Source organism: Oncorhynchus mykiss, chromosome 24 (assembly GCF_057628025.1).
Source record: "Oncorhynchus mykiss isolate SJ-2025 chromosome 24, ASM5762802v1, whole genome shotgun sequence".
Classification (NCBI taxonomy): domain Eukaryota; kingdom Metazoa; phylum Chordata; class Actinopteri; order Salmoniformes; family Salmonidae; genus Oncorhynchus; species Oncorhynchus mykiss.
Genome location: NC_143045.1, coordinates 33,548,885 through 33,567,182, shown reverse-complemented (window position 1 = coordinate 33,567,182; position 18,298 = coordinate 33,548,885). Strand labels below are relative to the sequence as shown.

At 47.4% G+C, this 18,298-nt stretch overlaps 1 protein-coding gene across 1 annotated transcript in view; it reads right to left on the bottom strand.

Annotated features, from left to right (window-relative positions):
* Positions 1-5,210: 5,210 nt before the first annotated feature.
* pdgfd (platelet derived growth factor d) overlaps positions 5,211-18,298 on the bottom strand; it is an 87,612-nt gene continuing 74,524 nt past the window's right edge. Inside the window, exons 6-7 of the mRNA XM_036961524.2 lie at positions 14,954-15,168; positions 5,211-8,910 (exon numbers count right to left, since the gene is read on the bottom strand). Of these exons, the coding sequence (XP_036817419.1) occupies positions 8,776-8,910; positions 14,954-15,168 (350 nt within the window). The 3' untranslated portion in view covers positions 5,211-8,775. The remainder of the gene's footprint in view (positions 8,911-14,953; positions 15,169-18,298) is intronic.

Here is an 18,298-nt window from a genome sequence, read left to right as displayed (position 1 = left end):
GGTAGCATTGTCTTTAAAATGTTTAACTTGGGTCAAATGTTTCAGGTAGTCTTCCACAAGCATCCCACAATAAGTTGACAGAGCTGGTGTAACTGAGTCAGGTTTGTAGGCCTCCTTGCCTGCACACGCTTTTTCAGTTCTGCCCACAAATTTTCTATAGGAATGAGGTCAGGGCTTTGTGATGGCCACTCCAATACCTTGACATTGTTGTACTTAAGCCATTTTGCCACAAATGTGGAAGTATGCTTGGGGTCATTGTCCATTTGGAAGACCCATTTGAGACCAAGCTTTAACTTCCTGACTGATGTCTTGAGATGTTGCTTCAATATATTCACATCATTTCTACCTCATGATGTCATCTATTTTGTGAAGAGCACCAGTCCCTCCTGCAGCAAAGCACCCCCACAACATGGTGCTGCCACCCCCGTGCTTCTCTGGTGGGATGGTTTTCTTTGGCTTGCAAGCCTCCCCCTTTGTCCTCCAAACATAACAATGGTCATTATGGCCGAACAGTTATATTTCTGTTTCATCAGACCAGAGGACATTAATCCAAAAAGTACGATCTTTGTCCCCATGTGCAGTTGCAAACCGTAGTCTGGCTTTTTTTATGGCGGTTTTGGAGCAGTGGCTTCTTCCTTGCTGAGCGGCTTTTCAGGTTATGTCGATATAGGACTCGTTTTACTGTGGATATAGATACTTTTGTACCTGTTTCCTGCAGCATGTTGCAGCAGGTCCTTTGCTGTTGTTCTGGGATTGATTTGTACTTTTCACACCAAAGTACGTTCATCTCTAGGAGACAGAACACGTCTCCTTCCTGAGCAGTATGACGGCTGCGTGGTCCCATGGTGTTTATACTTGCGTACTATTGTTTGTACAGATGAACGTGTGAAACCTTCAGGCATTTGGAAATTGCTCCCAAGGATGAACCAGACTTGTGGAGGTCTACCAATTTTTTCTGAGGTCTTGGCTGATTTATTTTGATTGTCCCATGATGTCAAGCAAAGAGGCACTGAGTTTGAAGGTGGGCCTTGAAATACATCCACAGGTACACCTCCAATTGACTCATATGATGTCAATTAGCCTATCAGAGGCTTCTAAAGCCATGACATCATTTTCTGGAATTTTCCAAGCTGTTTAAAGGCACAGTCAACTTAGTGTATGTAAAATTCTGACCCAATGGAATTGTGATACAGTGAATTATAAGTGAAATAATCTGTCTGTAAACAATTGTTGGAAAAATGACTTGTGTCATGCACAAAGTAGATGTCCAAAACGACTTGCCAAAACTATAATTTGTTAACAAGAAATTTGTGGAGTGGTTAAAAAACAAGTTGTAATGACTCCAACCTAAGTGTATGTAAACTTCCCACTTCAACTATATATATTTATTGGTATATTTGTTTATATATTTACGTGCTGAGACACACTTTAAATGGATAGTTGTTGGCTCAATGACTGGAAGTCTACGGGAACAGCTAGCATGTCATTGCGCTAATGCTAGTAGCAATGCAATCTACCCTTGCCACCGCTGCTGAAAAAAATCAGTGTGTATCTGTCATAGTGAACACCACAGTGCATTCAGAAAATATTCACACCACTTCCCCTTTTTCCAACATTTTATGTTACAGCCTCAATCGAAATCTGAATCTTTCCTCATCACTCTACACACAATACCACATAATGACAAAGAGAAAACAGGTTTTTAGAAATCGTTGCAAATAATATTACATTTACATTTGTTTTCAGATCCTGGTGCTCTGAGACTCTAAATTGAGCTCAGGTGCATCCTGTTCCCTTTGATGTTTCTACAACTTGATTTGGGTCCACCTGTGGTAAATTCATTTGATTGGACATGATTTAGAAAGGCACACACCTAGTTGGCATAGTTGGTCCCTAGTAGTAGTTGGCCATGAGGTCGAAGGAATTGTCCATAGAGATCCGAGACAGGATTGTGTTGAGGCAAAGATCTGGGGAAGGGTACCAAAACATTTCTGAAGCATTGAAGGTCCCCAAGAACACATTGGCCTCCGTCAATCTTAAATGGAAGAAGATTGGAACCACCAAGATTTCGTGGGAGATGGACCTTGGTCAGGGAGGTGACCAAGATCTCGATGGTCATTCTGACAGTGGTCCAGAGTTCCTCTGTGGAGATGGGAGAACCTTCCAGAAGGACAAACATCTCGGCAGCACTCCAACAATCAGGCTTTTATGCTAGTGGCCAGATAGAAGCCACTCCTCAGTAAAAGGTATATGGCAGCCCACTTGGAATTTGCCAAAAAGGCACCTAAAGGATTCTCTGGTCTGATGAAACGAAGATTGAACTATTTTGCCTGAATGCCAAGCGTCATGTCTTGGGAAAACCTGCTTTCATCCCTACGGTGAAGCATAGTGGTGGCAGCATCATTCTGTGGGGATGTTTTTCAGCGGCAGGGACTGGGAGACAAGTCAGGATTGAGGGAAAGATGGACGGAGCAAAGTGCAGAGAGATCCTTGATGAAAACCTGCCCCAGAGCGCTCAGGTCCTCAAACTGGGGTGAAGGTTCACCTTCCAACAGGACAACGACCCTAAGCACACAGCCAAGACAACGCAGGAGTTGCTTTGAGAGAAGTTTCTGAATGTCAGACAGAGCCCAGACTTGAACCCGATCAAACATCTCTGGAAAGACCTGAGAGAATCTGCAGAAAAGAATGGGAGAAACTCCCCAAATACAGGTGTGCCAAGCTTGTATCATTATACTGAAGAAGACTTCAACTAAGTCCTGAGTAAAGGGTCTGAAAACTTATTTAAATGTGATATATACATATACACTGCTCAAAAAAATAAAGGGAACACTTAAACACAATGTTACTCCAAGTCAATCACACTTCTGTGAAATCAAACTGTCCACTTAGGAAGCAACACTGATTGACAATAAATTTCACATGCTGTTGTGCAAATGGAATAGACAACAGGTGGAAATTATAGGCAATTAGCAAGACACCCCCAATAAAGGAGTGGTTCTGCAGGTGGTGACCACAGACCACTTCTCAGTTCATATGCTTCCTGGCTGATGTTTTGGTCACTTTTGAATGCTGGCGGTGCTTTCACTCTAGTGGTAGCATGAGACGGAGTCTACAACCCACACAAGTGGCTCAGGTAGTGCAGCTCATCCAGGATGGCACATCAATGCGAGCTGTGGCAAGAAGGTTTGCTGTGTCTGTCAGCGTAGTGTCCAGAGCATGAAGGCGCTACCAGGAGACAGGCCAGTACATCAGGAGACGTTGAGGAGGTCGTAGGAGGGCAACAACCCAGCAGCAGGAACCCTACCTCCGCCTTTGTGTCACTGCCAGAGCCCTGCAAAATGACCTCCAGCAGGCCACAAATATGTCTGCTCAAACGGTCAGAAACAGACTCCATGGAGGTGGTATGAGGGCCCGACGTCCAGAGGTGGGGGTTGTGCTTACAGCCCAACACCGTGCAGGACGTTTGGCATTTGCCAGAGAACACCAAGATTGGCAAATTCGCCACTGGCGTCCTGTGCTCTTCACAGATGAAAGCAGGTTCACACTGAGCACATGTGACAGTCTGGAGACGCCGTGGAGAACGTTCTGCTGCCTGCAACATCCTCCATTATGACCGGTTTGGCGGTGGGTCAGTCATGGTGTGGGGTGGCATTTTTTTGGGGGGCCGCACAGCCCTCCATGTGCTCGCCAGAGGTAGCCTGACTGCCATTAGGTACCGAGATGAGATCCTCAGACCCCCTTTGAGACCATATGCCGGTGCAGTTGGCCCTGGGTTCTTCCTAATGCAAGACAATGCTAGACCTCATGTGGCTGGAGTGTGTCAGCAGTTCCTGTAAGAGGAAGGCATTGATGCTGGCCCGCCCGTTCCCCAGACCTGAATCCAATTGAGCACATCTGGGACATCATGTCTCGCTCCATCCACCGCAGACTGTCCAGGAGTTGGCGGATGCTTTAGTCCAGGTCTGGGAGGAGATCCCTCAGGAGACCATCCGCCACCTCATCAGGAGCATGCCCAGGCGTTGTAGGGAGGTCATACAGGCACGTGGAGGCCACACACACTACTGAGCCTCATTTTGACTTGTTTTAAGGACATTACATCAAAGTTGGATCAGCCTGTAGTGTGGTTTTCCACTTTAATTTTGAGTGTGACTCCAAATCCAGACCTCCATGGGTTGATACATTTGATTTCCATTGATAATTTTTGTGTGATTTTGTTGTCTGCACAATCAACTATGTAAAGAAAAAAGTATTTAATAAGAATATTTCATTCATTCAGATCTAGGATGTGTTATTTTAGTGTTAAACCTGTCTTTGCTTTGTCATTATGGGGTACTGTGATGTCATTATGGGGTATAGAGTGTAGATTGATGAGGGAAGAAAAACAATTTAATCTAATTTAGAGTAAGGCTGTAACCTAGCAAAATGTGGAAAAACACACATATAGTGCATTCGGAAAGTATCTGTGAGTTGTTTCATTAATCTCTGAAAATGACTATGCCTGCCAATGAAGGGCTGATGAGAGAGACAGATTAATTCGTTTTTTATTTTATTTACAATGTATATTGTATACATTGTTACTTTGGCACTTTGTTTTTCATGCCAATAAAACAGCTTGAGAGAGAAGGTCTGTATGATCTATCCAAGGTGATTTTTAAATAAACTGCCTTCACTATAATTTAATGACAAAACATTCCATTACCTTTTTCATCACAATCAACCTCAACTGGCCATCATCTGAGTTCTACACATGGGGATTTGGTTTCCATGGCAACAGACTGTATAGCACAATGTTTGTGTGTGGTATTGTGAGAGGAAATAAAGGTGGATAAGTGAAAGAATCTCAGGGGTGTTTACACACACAACGCTTCTACTCCAAGGTCCGTGTTGGGTTCAGGTCCGTTATCAACCAGTCATGAATGGAAAAGTCCACATAGAAAATCATTTGAATTTATCTCCTGAAGTGGAGTTGAACACACATAAGGAGGTTGTAAACAATGTGTCAGAAACTGCACCTGTCAGAGGTAAAGCTGTAGATATTCTGATGCTAATCAGCAGCCTGATTCTTTCAGATCAACATGTGTTGATCTGTGTTATGAGGATGGTTTGTGTCGGGAATAACCCCCCCCCCCCCCCCCCTCGCTGCATTTTACAGAGAAAAGGTCTACATTCAGAAACATTTATGTGCAAAAAAACTTCATCAAAACACAACCAGTGGATATCTTTAATAAAAAAAAAACAAACACAATAAATTAATCACTAAAGCTAAACTGCTGTGTCAGGGATCAAACCAAGGCAGTCAGGTGCCGACAGATTTGTTTAGATAACCTTTCTGCAGTTCTTCTTGAAGGTTGCATTATAAACATTCAAAACAACGGAATGAACAAACTGGTTATTTGAACAAAAAAAACAGAATGGAATGTCACTTAGAAGCCGAGGTCAAGGAATGTGCTGATAAAACTGGCACTGCCAGAGGAAGTGTACACACACACACACACACACACACACACACACACACACACACACACACACACACACACACACACACACACACACACACACACACACACACACACACACACACACACACACCTAACTGAATAAATACATTTGGCAGAGACTGCAGCATTAGGTGAAGGAGAGACTATGCTATGTATGTATTATATATTGTGCTCAGTCTCCAGGGACACTGACGTACACAATGACAACAGTCACAGAAGGAATCAGGACATCAAACAAAGAACTCTGGAAGTAAAAGGGGCCATTTTGGAATACATGGAAAGAGAGAGAGACAGGACTTAGACAGTGTAAAAATACAGTCATCTGTCTCTAATCTCTTGGAGCCATACTGTCACACGCACATCGTCCTTCCCCAGGGCATGTTCCTCCACTAAGAGGCTCTGCGTTTCAGATCACTCTTCAGCCAGCCGATACCTGTGACTCACACACACACCTCTCAACAGCTAACGGTTTAATTCTGCTTGCCCTAATGTTTAAATCACAGCCTTAATAAAACTAATTCTGCCCCTCCATCTCTCAGTGCCTTGCTTTGTGTTTTAATTGTTGTTAATAGAGCTTCGGTCTGTATGGACAGAGGAGTTGATGGTTGGTAATGAGGCCAGCTCCCCCAGTGGAATGACCATTATGAAGCCTAGAGGGGTTGCAGGAAGATCTTTTGTTGTTTCTTTATCACGTGGAGGCAGTGACCGATCTGAGAATGTTTTAAGATCTTTGATGCACCGTCTCGTGCGCGCGCACACACACACACACACGAGATCACAGACAGTGCAACAGATACACATTCTTTCCCTCAAATAAACACACATACACACCTATAATGCAGAAGATTATATAGTGATGACTGTGGATTATGTTTGGGGATGAATTGTTTGAAGAACCAGGTCCAAACAGAAAGAGATCTAACCACAGGATAGTACAGTACAGGCACAGGGCACCACGTCTGCAAATATTGCAGATATAAAACATTACACAAATTCCTACCACATCCTCAACCCTCTCCCTATTTTGTATGGGGTGTACAATTCTGGTTAGCAACATTTCTGGGGTTGGCTGTTGGTATGATTGGAACGTCGGGAGGAACGTTCCAAAGTCATTCCGCTGATCTGCCGGAGTGATTTAGGGAAGGAGAGGGGGGTAATATCTGTGGAAAGGTATAAAAACAATGTTTTTAACTGTCTCTGTATCCCTTCATCTGATGAATGAAGGAGGAGAAATAGAACAACACACCACGAAGCAGAACTTCACGCAAAAAGGAAAAGAAACAGCAAAGAATTTAAAATAAATAAGAATGTTGTCTTTAGGGAGGAGTGGAGACCTTGGGTCTGCTCGGGGGGGATATGTGTGTGTGTGTGGTTTGTGGTCATTCTAAGATTGTTTGTGTGGTTCTGTCTCTCCCTCTCTCTCTCTCTTCCTTCCCTGAAACTCATTTCACAATGATTGTACAGAGAAAAACAGTTGCAGGAAGAGCTTAAAAAAAAAAGGACATTCTAACATGAATATAGAAAATAACACAGGCTTGGATACTGTATGAACACACACTTAAAGGTGTCATGTCCTTAACAGCCCCTCATCAATACCCCAGTGGACAAGGAATGTTGGGGGCTTGGACGATGACGGGGTGGTCATGAGCTGATAGTGGAGAGGGTGGGGTAAATTTGGGTTTTTGCTGGGTGGCAGCAGGACACTGTTGGGGTTGGCAGGACCAGGGTTTGGGGGGGGGGGGGGGGGGGGGGTGCATGGATGTTGGTGGCTAGGTTTGTATCAGGTTGGTATCTGGACGGATGGATGTTGGTGGCTAGGTTTGTATCAGGTTGGTATCTGGACGGATGGATGTTGGTGACTAGGTTTGTATCAGGTTGGTATGTGGACGGATGGATGTTGGTGACTAGGTTTGTATCAGGTTGGTATGTGGACGGATGGATGTTGGTGACTAGGTTTGTATCAGGTTGGTATGTGGACGGATGGATGTTGGTGACTAGGTTTGTATCAGGTTGGTATGTGGATGGATGTTGGTGACTAGGTTTGTATCAGGTTGGTATCTGGACGGATGGATGTTGGTGACTAGGTTTGTATCAGGTTGGTATCTGGACGGATGGATGTTGGTGACTACTGAGGGTTTGTATCAGGTTGGTATGTGGATGGATGTTGGTGACTAGGTTTGTATCAGGTTGGTATCTGGACGGATGGATGTTGGTGACTAGGTTTGTATCAGGTTGGTATCTGGACGGATGGATGTTGGTGACTACTGAGGGTTTGTATCAGGTTGGTATGTGGATGGATGTTGGTGACTAGGTTTGTAACATGTTGGTATGTGGATGATGGATGTATGTTGGTGACTAGGTTTGTATCAGGTTGGTATGTCATTGATGGATGGATGTTGGTGACTAGGTTTGTCACAGGTTGGTATGTCATTGATGGATGGATGTTGGTGACTAGGTTTGTCACATGTTGTTATGTCATTGATGGATGGATGTTGGTTACTAGGTTTGTAACATGTTGGTATGTGGACGGATGGATGTTGGTGACTAGGTTTGTCACAGGTTGGTATGTGGACGGATGGATGTTGGTGACTAGGTTTGTCACAGGTTGGTATGTGGATGATGGATGGATGTTGGTGACTAGGTTTGTAACATGTTGGTATGTGGACGGATGGATGTTGGTGACTAGGTTTGTCACAGGTTGGTATGTGGATGATGGATGGATGTTGGTGACTAGGTTTGTAACATGTTGGTATGTGGATGATGGATGGATGTTGGTGACTAGGTTTGTAACATGTTGGTATGTGGATGATGGATGGATGTTGGTGACTAGGTTTGTAACATGTTGGTATGTGGATGATGGATGGATGTTGGTGACTAGGTTTGTCACAGGTTGGTATGTGGATGATGGATGGATGTTGGTGACTAGGTTTGTCACAGGTTGGTATGTGGATGATGGATGGATGTTGGTGACTAGGTTTGTAACATGTTGGTATGTGGATGGATGTTGGTGACTAGGTTTGTGACAGGTTGGTATGTGGATGATGGATGGATGTTGGTGACTAGGTTTGTCACAGGTTGGTATGTCATTGATAGATGGATGTTGGTGACTAGGTTTGTCACATGTTGGTATGTGGATGGATGATGGATGGATGTTGGTGACTAGGTTTGTCACAGGTTGCTATGGGGATGGATGGCAGGGGAGCGCTACAAAGAGAGATATGGAGATATAAACAGCAGTTAATCCCAGAGCTGGTTCCCCCTGTCCCATTGTCTCTCAACGGGGTGGTCTGGAGGGACAAACACAGTCACAGCGCTCGTGGTGCATGAGATGGACCTCCTCTAGGACCCAGCGGACACGAGCTGTCCGACGCCGCGAAAAACCTCCCACCTCAGGAGCATACTTCAACACCTAGAGAGGAGAGGGGGAGGAATAGTGAGTGGGGAAGAGGGAAAGAAAGAGAAGGAGAGAGAGAGAGAGGTCGGGGAGAAGGCAAGGACAGGACAGGAGAAAGGGAGAGGACAGAGAAAATGACTTGGATGGAAAACAATGAGATGCTTGTTGGCTTGCTGCCATCTTGACCAATAGTTAACCCCTGTCCTCCCTCCTGTATCAAACCCCATAACAGCTGTATTCACAGTCTGTTCTCTCACACACACATACACAGGAGGAGGGCACTTAATCCTAGCGGTTAGAGGCGAGCCAGCAACCGACTAAGGCCATCAGACTGTTAAACAACCATCACTAACATAGAGAGGCTGCTGCCAACATACAGACTCAAATCTCTAGTCACTTCAATAAATGGACTTAATAGAGGTATCAATAGTGACCTTAAATTACACCACTTTAATAATGTTTACATATCTTACATTAGACATCTCATATGTATATACTGTATTCTATACCATCTACTGCATCTTGCCTATGCTGCACGGCCATCGCTCATCCATATATTTATATTAACATATTCTTATTCATTCCTTACATTTATGTGTATAAGGTAGTTGTTGTGAAATTGTTAGATATTACTGCACGGTCGGAACTAGAAGCACAAACATTTCGCTACACTCGCATTAACATCTGCTAACCATGTGTAGGTGACATTTGATTTGAGGTAAAGCAGACCTTGTGTACAGTGATCTTATTCTGGCAATGTGTTAAAGGGAAGCTACAGACACCAACACACAGTCATACAGACACCAACACACAGTCATACAGACACCAACACACAGTCAGACAGACACCAACACACAGTCAGACAGACACCAACACACAGTCATACAGACACCAACACACAGTCAGACAGACACCAACACACAGTCAGACAGACACCAACACACAGTCAGACAGACACCAACACACAGTCATACAGACACACACACAGTCAGACAGACACCAACACACAGTCAGACAGACACCAACACACAGTCAGACAGACACCAACACACAGTCATACAGACACCAACACACAGTCATACAGACACCAACACACAGTCATACAGACACCAACACACAGTCATACAGACACACACACAGTCAGACAGACACCAACACACAGTCAGACAGACACCAACACACAGTCAGACAGACACACCCCGGCACACACACACACGCACACAGTCATACAGACACACCCCGGCACACAGACACACACAGTCATACAGACACACCCCGGCACACACACACACACACACACAGTCATACAGACACACCCCGGCACACACACACACGCACACAGTCATACAGACACACCCCGGCACACACACACACACACACAGTCATACAGACACACCCCGGCACACACACACACAGTCATACAGACACACCCCGGCACACACACACACAGTCATACAGACACACCCCGGCACACACACACAGTCATACAAACACACCCCGGCGCAGACACACACACACACAGTCATACAGACACACCCCGGCACACACACACACGCACACAGTCATACAGACACACCCCGGCACACACACACAGTCATACAGACACACCACGGCGCTCAGACACACCCCGGCACACAGACACACCCCGGCACGCAGACACACCCCGGCACGCAGACACACACCCCGGCACACAGACACACCCCGGCACACAGACACACCACGGCACACACACACCACGGCACACCCCGGCACGCAGACACACCCCGGCACGCAGACACACACAGGCACACAGACACACACCGGCACACAGACACACCTCGGCACACAGACACACACCGTCACACCCCAAACTGGATTCCTGCAGCATAACCAGAGAAGCAGCATAAAGAGGCAGATGCTTCCAGACAACGTGTCCATGACAGAATGGAGAGAGAAGACAGAAGAGGTGTAAAGGAGGGAGAGAAAGACTGGTGCTGCAGTGCTGTCTGATTGTTGATGCAGTGCTAGGCCCACAGTCGCTCTCCCTCTCTCTGGGATTATACTGTAGCCGGGAGGCTGCAGTGTTCAGTGTCAGTGGGCCTGATACATGTGTGTACAGTGTGTCTGTACAGTGTGTAGAGTGTGTCTGTACAGTGTGTAGAGTGTGTCTGTACAGTGTGTAGAGTGTGTCTTTACAGTGTGTAGAGTGTGTCTGTACAGTGTGTAGAGTGTGTCTGTACAGTGTGTAGAGTGTGTCTGTACAGTGTGTAGAGTGTTGTGTCTGTACAGTGAGTACAGTGTGTCTGTACAGTGAGTATGGCTGTACAGTGTGTCTGTACAGTGTGTACAGCGTGTCTGTACAGTGTGTAGAGTGTGTCTGTACAGTGTGTAGAGTGTGTCTGTACAGTGTGTAGAGTGTGTCTGTACAGTGTGTAGAGCGTTGTGTCTGTACAGTGTGTACAGTGTGTCGGTACAGTGTGTAGAGTGTTGTGTCTGTACAGTGAGTACAGTGTGTCTGTACAGTGAGTATGGCTGTACAGTGTGTCTGTACAGTGTGTACAGTGTGTCTGTACAGTGTGTAGAGTGTGTCTGTACAGTGTGTAGAGTGTGTCTGTACAGTGTGTAGAGTGTGTCTGTACAGTGTGTAGAGTGTGTCTGTACAGTGTGTAGAGTGTTGTGTCTGTACAGTGTGTACAGTGTGTCGGTACAGTGTGTAGAGTGTTGTGTCTGTACAGTGAGTACAGTGTGTCTGTACAGTGAGTATGGCTGTACAGTGTGTCTGTACAGTGTGTACAGTGTGTCTGTACAGTGTGTAGAGTGTGTCTGTACAGTGTGTAGAGTGTGTCTGTACAGTGTGTAGAGTGTGTCTGTACAGTGTGTAGAGTGTTGTCTGTACAGTGTGTACAGTGTGTCGGTACAGTGTGTAGAGTGTTGTGTCTGTACAGTGAGTATGGCTGTACAGTGTGTCTGTACAGTGTGTCTGTACAGTGTGTCTGTACAGTGTGTCTGTACAGTGTGTAGAGTGTGTCTGTACAGTGTGAAGAGTGTTGTGTCTGTACAGTGTGTACAGTGTGTAGAGTGTTGTGTCTGTACAGTGAGTATGGCTGTACAGTGTGTCTGTACAGTGTGTACAGTGTGTCTGTACAGTGTGTAGAGTGTCTGTACAGTGAGTGTGTCTGTACAGTGTGTACAGTGTGTACCCTTGTGTCTGTACAGTGTGTAGTGTGTCTGTACAGTGTGTACAGTGTGTCTGTACAGTGTGTAGAGTGTGTCTGTACAGTGTGTAGAGTGTGTCTGTACAGTGTGTAGAGTGTCTGTACAGTGTGTAGAGTGTCTGTACAGTGTATAGAGTGTGTCTGTACAGTGTGTAGAGTGTGTCTGTACAGTGTGTAGATTGTGCCTGTACAGTGTGTAGAGTGTCTGTATAGTGTGTACAGGCACAGCTGCAGGTACAGGTGCAGGCACAGCTGCAGGTACAGGTAGAGGCACAGCTGCAGGTACAGGTACAGGCACAGCTGCAGGTACAGATGCAGGCACAGCTGCAGGTACAGGTATATCTGCAGGTACAGGTGCAGGCACAGCTGCAGGTACAGATGCACGCACAGCTGCAGGTACAGGTACAGGCACAGCTGCAGGTACAGGTACAGGCACAGCTGCAGGTACAGGTACAGGCACAGCTGCAGGTACAGGCACAGCTGCAGGTACAGGCACAGCTGCAGGTACAGGCATAGCTGCAGGTACAGGTGCATGCACAGCTGCAGGTACAGGTGCTGGTGCAGGTACAAGTACAGGTACAGCTACAGGTACAGCTGCAGGTACAGCTGCATGTACAAATACAGGTACAGCTGCAGGTACAGGTGCAGGCACAGCTGCAGGTACAGGCACAGCTGCAGGTACAGGCACAGCTGCAGGTACAGGTATAGCTGCAGGTAAAGGCACAGCTGCAGGTACAGGTACAGGTGCAGGTACAGCTGCAGGTACAGGTGCAGGTACAGGTACAGGTACAGGCACAGCTGCAGGTGCAGGCACAGCTGCAAGTACAGGTGCAGGCACAGCTGCAGGTACAGGTACAGGCACAGCTGCAGGTGCAGGCACAGCTGCAAGTACAGGTGCAGGCACAGCTGCAGGTACAGGTATAGCTGCAGGTACAGGTACAGGCACAGCTGCAGGTGCAGGCACAGCTGCAAGTACAGGTATAGCTGCAGGTACAGGTGCAGGCACAGCTACAGTTACAGGTATATCTGCAGGTACAGGTGCAGGCACAGCTGCAGGTACAGATGCAGGCACAGCTGCAGGTACAGGTACAGGCACAGCATCAGGTACAGGCACAGCTGCAGGTACAGGTGCAGGCACAGCTGCAGGTACAGGTAGAGGCACAGCTGCAGGTACAGGTACAGGCACAGCTGCAGGTGCAGGTACAGCTGCAGGTACAGCTGCAGGTACAGCTGCAGGTACAGAGGCAGGTATAGCTGCAGGTATAGCTGCAGGTACAGGTACAGCTGCAGGTACAGCTGCAGGTACAGTCACAACTGCAGGTACGGCTACAGGTACGGGTACGGCTGCAGGTACGGGTACAACTGCAGGTACAGGTTGAGCTGCAGGTACGGCTACAGGTACAGGTACGGCTGCAGGTACAGCTACAGGTACGGCTACAGGTACGGCTACAGGTACAGCTGCAGGTACAGCTGCAGGTACAGCTGCAGGTACAGGTACAGGTGCAGGTGCAGGTACAGCTGCAGGTACATGTGAAGGTGCAGGTACAGCTGCATGTGCAGGTACAGCTGCAGGTACAGGTGCAGGTACAGCTACAGGTTCAGCTGCAGGTACAGGTGCAGGTACAGCTGCAGGTGCAGGTGCAGTCACAACTGCAGGTACGGCTACAGGTACGGGCACAGCTGCAGGTACGGCTACAGGTACGGCTGCAGGTACGGGTACAGCTGCAGGTACGGTTACAGGTACGGCTGCAGGTACGGGTACAGCTGCAGGTACGGCTACAGGTACGGGTACGGGCACAGCTGCAGGTACAGGTACAGCTGCAGGTACGGCTACAGGTACGGGTACAGCTGCAGGTACAGGTGCAGTCACAACTGCAGGTACGGCTACAGGTACGGGTACGGCTGCAGGTACGGGTACAGCTGCAGGTACAGCTGCAGGCACAGCTGCAGGTACGGCTACAGGTACGGGTACAGCTGCAGGTACAGGTACAGCTGCAGGTACGGCTACAGGTACAGGTACGGCTACAGGTACGGGTACGGCTGCAGGTACGGTTACAGGTACGGGTACAGCTGCAGGTACGGTTACAGGTACAGGTACGGCTGCAGGTACAGGTACGGCTACAGGTACGGCTACAGGTACAGGTACAGCTGCAGGCACAGCTACAGGTACGGTTACAGGTACGGGTACAGCTGCAGGTACGGCTACAGGTACAGGTACGGCTGCAGGTACAGGTACGGCTACAGGTACGGCTACAGGTACAGGTACAGCTGCAGGTACAGCTACAGGTACGGCTACAGGTACGGCTGCAGGTACGGCTGCAGGTACGGCTACAGGTACGGCTGCAGGTACAGGTACAGCCGTACCACAGCCATTCCTAATGCTACATAACAGGGCATGGTGTGTGTAGTTTGTCACTGGTCTTGGCCGGGCTCCAGGTACGGCTATGGGCACAGGTGCAGGCACAGCTGCAGGTACGGCTACGGGTACAGGCGCAGGCACGGCTGCAGGTACAGGTGCAGGCACAGCTGCAGGTACGGCTAAGGGTACAGGTGCAGGCACAGCTGCAGGTACGGCTACGGGTACAGGCGCAGGCACAGCTGCAGGTACGGCTACGGGTACAGGCGCAGGCACGGCTGCAGGTACAGGTGCAGGCACAGCTGCAGGTACGGCTAAGGGTACAGGTGCAGGCACAGCTGCAAGTACGGCTACGGGTACAGGTGCAGGCACAGCTGCAGGTACGGCTATGGGTACAGGTGCAGGCACAGCTGCAGGTACGGCTACGGGTACAGGCGCAGCTGCAGGTACAGGTACAGCCGTACCACAGCCATTCCTAGTGCTACATAACAGGGCATGGTGTGTGTACCTCGTGTAGTTTGTCACTGGTCTTGGCCGGGCTGCAGGTACAGCCGTTCCAGTTGTCTGTACCACATGCACAGTTCCCCCCACAGCGCTGCACTAGTAGGCATCGTGGGAAGAACACGGCGTTGGTGGCCCTCAGCTCCTCCCTCAGGTTGACAGAGTAGTTCCGAGGTGTACAGCTGTAGTGCTTCACGTCATCATACAGACGGTCCAGGTCAACTATGAAGAGGGGGGGGGGGGGGGGGGGGGTGGAGGGAAGAGAGAGAGAGAGAGAGAGAGAGAGGGACAGAGAGAGAGAGAGAGGGGGGTGGGAGGGAGAGAGAGAGAGAGAGGGGGGTGGGAGGGAGAGAGAGGGGGAGAGAGGGGAGGGAGAGAAGGGGGAAGGAGAGAGAGAGAGAGGGAAGGAAGGAAGGAGAGAGAGAGGGGGAGGAGGGAGAGAGGGGGGGAGAGAAGGGAAGGAGGGGGAGGGAGAGAGAGAAGGGGGGAGGGAGAGAAGGAGGGAGAGAGAGAGGGGGGAGGGGGGAGAGGGAGAGAAGGACGGAGGGAGAGAGAGAGAGAGAGAGAGAGAGAGAGAGAGAGGGAGGGAAAGAAGGGAGAGAGAGGGAGAGAAAGGGGGGAAGAACATCATTGATTGCTGATTGCAATTTGTATTCACAGTTAATACCTTTGAATTAACAGTCTTGACAACAATGTTTTATTTCAACTAAGTGAATGTAAATTAATTTAACTGAAAGTGAAGGGGATGGGGAGAATAGAGCGGGGAGGCTGGAAGGTGGGTGGGAATCTCAATGACATGGATAATCAAGACACTAATTGTTCAATATAAATTAATCTTGATTATAGTTTCATTTAAGTGGTTCAATTGATTAGCAGGTTTGGTGCTTTAACTGTATATAAAGTATATATTTTCTAGCACTGAGGTATTTTCAGCTGCCGGACCAGACCAGGAATACATAAAAATAATAAGGAATATGGGAAGAACAGAGAAGAGAGAGAGGGGTGTGTGTGTGTGTGTGTGTGTGTGGGGGATTGAACACAGGACCCTCAGAGCTGGACCTTGCGGCTTCCAACAGCTATCCCCGTCCTCAACACCCTAGCAAGCCGCAAGCCTACTTGACGGTAATAGCGCCCACCGCTGCCCCTAGTGGAGAGTTTTGAAGACATCTCCTGGCGTCCTGCGTACCTGGACGGACGTGGCGGTTGAGACGCTCTATGCTCCACAGATTGATGTTCTTAACGAGCTGACAGACCCTATACTGTCCTAATGCTGCATAACAGGGCAGGGGACGTGAGTTTGTGTGTGTGTGTGTGTGTGTGTGTAGGGGTGTGTGTGTAGGGGTGTCAGTGTTCTAGGAGAAGCGGTGTAATCTATGAAAGGCAGTGGTGTGGAACTCTGCTGTGATACTGGCTCTGAGAGAGCGCTCCAAACAGAATTTGTATGCCACTCCAACACTCCAGAGAAAATGAATAGTGTGTGTGTATAGATGCGTGTTTGTGAACACGTGTGTGCAGGTGGAAATTGTGTCTGTCTGTCTGTCTGTGTGTGTTTGATTGTGCATGTGTGTCTATGTGTGTGTCTGTATGTGTGTCTCTGTGTGTGTGTGTGTGTGTGTGTGTGTGTGTTTGTATGTGTGTGTGTGTGTTTGTATGTGTGTGTCTGTGTCTGAATGTGTGTGTCTGTATGTGTGTCTCTGTGTGTGTGTGTGTGTGTGTGTGTGTATGTGTGTGTCTGTGTCTGAATGTGTGTGTCTGTATGTGTGTCTCTGTGTGTGTGTGTGTGTGTGTGTGTGTGTGTGTGTGTGTGTGTGTGTGTGTGTGTGTGTGTTTGTATGTGTGTGTGTTTGTATGTGTGTGTGTGTGTCTGTCTGTATGTGTGTGTGAGTTTGTGTCTGTGTATGTATGTATGTATTTACAGTTGAAGTCGGAAGTTTACATACACTTAGGTTGGAGTCGTTAAAACTCGATGTTCAACCACTTTACACATTTCTTGGAAACAAGCTATAAGTCGGTTGGGACATCTACTTCGTGCATGACACATGTAATTGTTTACAGACAGATTATTTAATTTATAATTCACTGTATCACAATTCCATTGGGTCAGAAGTTTACATACACTAAGTTGACTGTGCCTTTAAACAGCTTCGAAAATTCCAGAAAATGATGTCATGGCTTTAGAAGCTTCTGATAGGCTAATTGACATCATTTGAGTCAATTGGAGGTGTACCTTTGGATGTATTTCAAGGCCTACCTTCAAACTCGGTGCCTCTTTGCTTGACATCATGGGAAATCAGCCAAGACCTAAGAAGAAAAATTGTAGACCACCACAAGTCTGGTTCATCCTTGGGAGCAATACAATAGTATGCAAGTATAAACACCATGGGACCACGCAGCCGTCATACCGCTCAGGAAGGAGACGCGTTCTGTCTCCTAGAGATTAACGTACTTTGGTGAGAAAAGTGCAAATCAATCCCAGAACAACAGCAAAGGACCTTGTGCAGATGCTGGAGGGAACAGGTACAAAAGTATCTCGTACTTTTTGGAGAAATGTCCTCTGCAATGATGAAACAAGAATAGAACAGTTTGGCCATAATGACCATCGTTATGTTTGGAGGAAAAAGGGGGAGGCTTGCAAGCCGAAGGACACCATCCCAACTGAACTGTAAAGCACAGTGGTGGCAGTATCATATTGTGTGGGGGTGCTTTGGTGCAGGAGGGACTGGTGCACTTCACAAAATAGATGTTATTATGAGGAAGAGAAATTATGTGGATATATTGAACGAACATCTCAAGACATCAGTCAGGAAGTTAAAGCTTGGTCGCAAATGGGTCTTCCAAATGGACAATGACCCAAAGTTGTGGCAAAATGAAGGACAACAAAGTCAAGTTATTGGAGTTGCCATCACAAAGCCCTGATCTCAATCCTATAGAAAATGTGTTGGCAGAACTGAAAAAGCGTGCAAGAGCAAGGAGGCCAACAAACCTGACTCAGAAACACCAGCTCTGTCAGGAGGAATGGACCTTGTGGAAAGCTTGTGGAATACCCGAAACGTTTGACCCAAGTTAAAAAATATTAAAGGCAATGCTACCAAAAAGTGATTTGAGTGTATGTAAACTTCTGGGAATGTGATGAAATAAATAAAATCTCAAATAAATCATTCTCTCTACTATTATTCTGACATTTCACATTCTTAAAATAAAGTGTTGATCCTAACTGAGACAGGGAATTTTTACTAGGATTAAATGTCAGGAATTGTGAAAAACTGAGTTTAAACGTATTTGGCGAAGGTGTATGTAAACTTCCAACTTCAACTGTATGTGTGTATGTGTCTGAATGTGTGTGTGTGTGTGC